A 5,147-nucleotide genomic window follows, 5' to 3' on the forward strand; every position below is an offset into this window, starting at 1 on the left:
TTGAGGTGTATATACACCTGAAAGGGGCCCAGGTAGGGTCTTTGCTGCTGCAGCGCCGCCTAGCGGCTCGGGTTTCTGGTGCTGCAGCAGCAGCAGCTGCTGCAGCAGCAGCAGCAGCATCTGCTGCTGCTGCTCGGATCTATCACAGCAGCAATATGCTGCGACGCGATAGCCAATGAAGCAGCAACAACCACTCGGGTGTGTTGCAGCAGGGGCCTGGGGCCCCACCTCGGGGTCTCCAGCAGCAGCAGAAGCAGCTGCTGCTGCAGCAGGGGCAGCAGCAGCAACAGCATCTGCTGCTGGCGATATGGACGTGTCTGCTGAGTTGAGGAAGTGTCTTGCTTCCTTCCGGCATCTGAAGCAGCTGCTTCTCTCTTCTGCTACGAGTCCTCTGCTGCTGCAGCAGCTGCTGCAGCAGCAGCCGCTGCAGCAGCGAATTGTTGCTCTCCAATCTTCTTTTCTCTCATCTGTGGATAGAGCGCTGCCTCCTTCTGTTTCTGCTGCAACATGTAAATCTCTGCAGCTGCTGCAGCAGCAGTGGTCGGATGCAGTTCGCGCTTCTGTTGCCTGCCCTGAAGGCAGCAGCAGCAGCAGCAGCAGCAGCAGCAACAACAGCAGCAGCAGCAGCAGCAGCATTCCGTGTTCTTGCTGCTCTGTTCCATCTGAGGCGGTGCTATACNCAACAGCAGCAGCAGCAGCAGCAGCATTCCGTGTTCTTGCTGCTCTGTTCCATCTGAGGCGGTGCTATACGAGCTGCTGTCTGCTTATGTGCTGCGGCACCACAGCGGTCAGCAGCAGCTGCTGCTGCCGGCGTATGAAGCATCGCAGCTGCGGGAGACAATCGATGCTGGGGACCCCCAGGTATTGCGAGAGCTTCGTGACGTGCTGCAGGACGAGCAGCTGTGCATGCTCTGGTGTATACACTTTATATGCATGCAGGCAGCAGCAACCACCAGCAGCAGCAGCAGCAGCAACAGCAGCGGCCCCACGCTGCAGCAAGTCTGCAGGGATTTTGCTTCTATGCTGCTGCAGCAGCAGCAGCTCGAGGCCAGGCTTCTCCAGCTGTACACGCAGCTCAACGAGCAGCCGGACCCCACAACTTGCTTGTTCAGGCAGCAGCAGCAGAGTGCACAGAGCAGCAACAGCAACAACACCAGCAGCAGCAGCAGCAACAGCAACAACACCAGCAGCAGCAGAAACAGCGCAGCAGCAGCAGCAAATGCTGCTGCTGCCTATGAGCTTCACGAGCTGATGCAGCTGAGGGAGACGCTGCAGCTGCAGGATGCGGTGGTGCTTTGCCTGGCTGCAGCAGGCCGTGCTGCTCGTGCCCTAAGCAGCAGCAACAGCAGCAACAGCAGCAGCAGCAGCAGCAGCAGNCAGCAGCAGCAGCAGCAGCAGCAGTTGCTGCAGTGAGAGTTTATACCGCTTCTGCTCCCTCGTTCATGAAGACAGATTCTGTGGGGCCCTGGCTGCACGCAGCAGCGAGCGGCGATCGCTGCTGCAGAGCCGCAGGCTGCTGCGGCAGGCGCAGCAGCTGGGGGGTTCTTGTGCTGTTGCTGCTGTCTGCGGCATGCCGCTGCAGCAGATCCTAGACATCTGCAGCAGCAGCAGCAACAGCAGCAACAGCAGCAGCAGCAGCAGCAGCAGGGCTGCACTTCTTGCATTTGTTGAGGGGCCACGCTTTGCTTCTCTGCATCGAGACGTGATGAGCAGCAGCCTGCAGGGTCTCCGCGAGGCGCTGCAGCAGCAGCAGCAGCAGCAGCAGAACGGTGCAGCAGACGCAGCAGCATTTTCACAAGGCGGTGAGGTGTATGAGGACCTCCTCTACAGCTGCTACATCGATCACCCCACAGCAGCACCGTTGCTGCTGGCTGCTCATGCTGCTGTTCTTGCTGGCTATAAGAAGCTGCGTAGCAGCAGCAGCAGCAGCAGCAGCAGCAACAGCAACCTGACAGATGAAGAGATTGATTTATTCGTTTCTCAGGCGGCGGAGTTCGTGATGCCTCTGTTGCCGCACGCGCTGCAGCAGCAACTGCTGCAGCACGAGCTGCTGCAGCAGCAGCAGCAGCAACAGCAGCAAGACCCTGTGCAGCAGGAGTTCGCCACTCAGCTGCTGCTGCTGCTGGATGTATGTCTTGCTGTTTTCCCCCTAAAGGACCTGCAGTGCCACGAGCTGTCTGTACACTCCGCATGCGAGCTGCTCGCGCTGCTGCCGAAGCAGCGACGCCGCCTCTTCTCTCTGCTGCAGCAGGGGGGACTTACCTTGCTGCAGCAGCAGCAGCAGCAGCAGCAGCTGCACGATGAAGGCTGCAGCAGCGGGCTCCTGCGGCTGTTGAGGGCGTACATCTCTTTGTTTCCTTACGGGGCTCACCTCACGCTGCAGCTGCTCACAGCAATTCTGCCGCAGCCGCAGCAAGAGCAGCAGCAGCAGCAGCAGCAGCAGCAGCAGCAAGAGGGGGGTGAGGAACAGGACTGTGATATTATTGACATGGGCTCTCCTCTGCAGTTCCTGCTGCTGCTGGCGCAGCCTCTGAGCTCTATTTTGCTGCCTCCAGTTGACGGCTTGGTCTTCGCTGCGAGCAGCAGCAGCGACGAGCAGCAGCAGCAGCAGCAGCAGCAGCAGCAGCAGCAGCAGCGCGGTCTCTCGAGCAACCTTACAGCGGCAGCAGGGGCTTCATATATTGCTGCGGCTCCCATCCCGATTGAACCGTGTCTGGCTTTGCTGCTGCAGCTGGATGCACAGCAGCAGAACCCGCAGCAGCAGCTGCTGCAGCAGCAGCAGCAGCAGCAGCAAATCGGGTTTGATGCTGCTGCAGCAAATGGAGGCGTCATGTGCTGGTCTTTCATATCGTCAGGCTCAAGGGGGGAGGCCGTGCAGCTGCCGTTGTGGCGCTTTGTGCAGACAGCAGCAGCAACAGAAGCAGCACTGCAGCAGCAGCAGCAGCAGCAGCAGCAGCAGCAGAAGGAAGACGACGAAGACAATGTAGAGCAACAAGGGACTGACCCGTGGATGACTCCTACTGCGCGGCCACAACTGCAGCAGCAGCAGCAGCAGCAACAGCAGCAGCAGCAGCAGCAGGCCTTCTGGTGTCTACAGATCGACGGTTGCAGGCTCGAGCCTGTGAGTCTACGCCATCCAGTGTGCAGCAGCAGCAGCAGCAGCAGCAGCGGCAGCTGCAGCAGCAGCTGCTGCACAGACAGTAGCAGCAGCACGTACACAGTGCGGTGGTCTCTGGCTCCGAGCAGCAGCAGCAGCAGCAGCAGCAGCAGCACTCGCCGTCGCTTCTCTCTATTGAAGGCTGCTTGGCTGCTGATGGATTTGGGGCTGCAGCAGCAAACGCACGATGCATGCAGCCCCCCGCTGCCCCCTGCTGCATTCAAGTGAGTTGCGAGGAGACAGCTGGAGACAGAGACAGAGACAGAGGAGGCGGCTGTGTTGCTGTCTCCTTTCCTAGGTACCTTGCTCCTACTGCTGCTGCTGCTGCTGCTGCTGCTGCTTGTTGCTGCTGCAGGGCCTTCGTTGCTGCATGCGGACTGTGGGCTCGCGTTGCTGCGTGGCCTGCTGCTGCGCGGGCTGCAGCAGAAGCCTTTATCGCCTGTGAAGTCTATGGGCACTCTCTGGAGAGTGCAGCAGCAGCAGCAGCAGCAGCANGCAGCAGCAGCAGCAGCAGCAGCACCTGCAGCAGCAGCAGAAGCAGCAGATGACGCAGCAGCACCGGCGCCCTTTCTGCTGCTGCCTCGGTTCTATACTCTGGCTTGCTTAGCTGCCACCCGTAGCCAGCTGCGTTTGCTGCTGCCTGAAGCTCTCACTGCACTCCGGCGAGTTACTCACACCTGTTGCTGCTGCTGCTGTTGCTGCTGCAGTTGTAGCTGCTGCTGCTCTTTCTGCCGTTGCTGCTGCTGTACCTGCTGCTGCTCTTGCTGCTGCTGCTGCTGTAGCTGCTGCTGCTGCTGCTGCTGCAACTGATGTGGTTGCTCGCGTTTCACGGCTGCATGTGAGCTGATTGGTGCTGCGCTGCAGGTCATGTTTGCTGCCGTGCTATGTGGCGGACGTTGACAGGTGTCTTCTCTTCCTGCAGCAGCAGCAGCAGCAGCAGCAGCAGCAGCAGCAGTACGGGCAGCAGCAGCGCGTGGCCTGCAAGTGCCTAGTCGAGCTGCCGCTGCAGCACCACGAGCTGCTGTTGGCTCCTGAGCTCTTGCATTCTGGTTGGCGTCTGCTGCAGTTTTGCTGCGCCCCGCAACAGCAGCAGCAGCAGCAGCAGCCTCGGGGCGTTCTCCCGCTGCAGCAGCTGCTGCAGGCGCTTGCAGCAGCAGTACAAGAAGAAAGAGATATAAGAACGTTCACAGTACTAAGAAGCACCCTGCTGTTTTTGCTGCAGCTGCTGCTGTCGGTACCTCCTGCTGCATGGACAGTCCCCTGGCAGCAGCAGGGGTTGCTAGCAGCAGCAGCAGCAGCAGAAGGCCTCGAGCAGCTGCAGCACAGCAGACGTCGCCACAGCAGCAGGAGTGCAGCAGCCCATGGAGGAAGCAGCTGCGGGGGTGCTGCTGCTTCTGTTGCGTCCCTTGCGTATGTGTATTTGCTGCCGCAGCTGCAGCAGCAGCAGCAGCAGCAGCAGGATGCCTCCGACGCACAGCTGGAAGCAGCAGCGCAGCAGCAAGTCCGCGAGTTTGCTGCTGTATGCAACTTCTTATTCTGTGGTGTCTTCGCCCGCATGCATGCGTGGACCTTTCTACACCCGGAGGAGCGCTGCAGCATCGGGCAGCTGCTGCTGCTGGTGGTGCTGCAGCTGCTGCCGCTGCTGCACTGGGCTGCAACACCGCCCTTACCAGCAGCAGCAGCAGCAGCAGCAGCAGCAGCAAAGGCTTCATACAGGGCCAGTCAACAGAGCTGGATGAGAGCTTCTTGGGGCAGCAGCAGCACCAACAGGCTGTCTGTACACCACAGTGCTGCTGCTGCTGAGACAGGCACTGGCAACGGCGATGCTGCTGCTGTTCGTGATGCTGCTGTGCGGGGGTCTCATAGACAGCTCGAGGTAACATCCCTTCCCTGCTGCTGCTGCTGCCGCTGCTGCTGCTGCTGCTGCTGCTGCTGCTGCTGCTGCACCCGGTGCTGCTACTACTGTTGCTGCTATTAGGTCCGTATCGTC

The 5,147-nt window shown here is 60.2% G+C and overlaps 1 protein-coding gene across 1 annotated transcript; it reads left to right on the forward strand.

Annotated features, from left to right (window-relative positions):
* Positions 1-175: 175 nt before the first annotated feature.
* EMH_0071770 (nucleoporin FG repeat-containing protein, putative) lies at positions 176-5,037 on the forward strand (the record flags this gene model as incomplete). Its single annotated transcript, XM_038022689.1, is given in 7 exon segments — positions 176-677; positions 681-787; positions 940-1,374; positions 1,378-1,409; positions 1,513-3,381; positions 4,022-4,658; positions 4,966-5,037. Coding segments are annotated over 7 exon segments (3,654 nt in total).
* Positions 5,038-5,147: the final 110 nt, after the last annotated feature.

The sequence above is a fragment of the Eimeria mitis genome, genomic scaffold (genome assembly GCF_000499745.2).
Source record: "Eimeria mitis Houghton genomic scaffold, Emh_scaff4029, whole genome shotgun sequence".
In the NCBI taxonomy this organism is placed as follows: Eukaryota; Apicomplexa; class Conoidasida; order Eucoccidiorida; family Eimeriidae; genus Eimeria; species Eimeria mitis.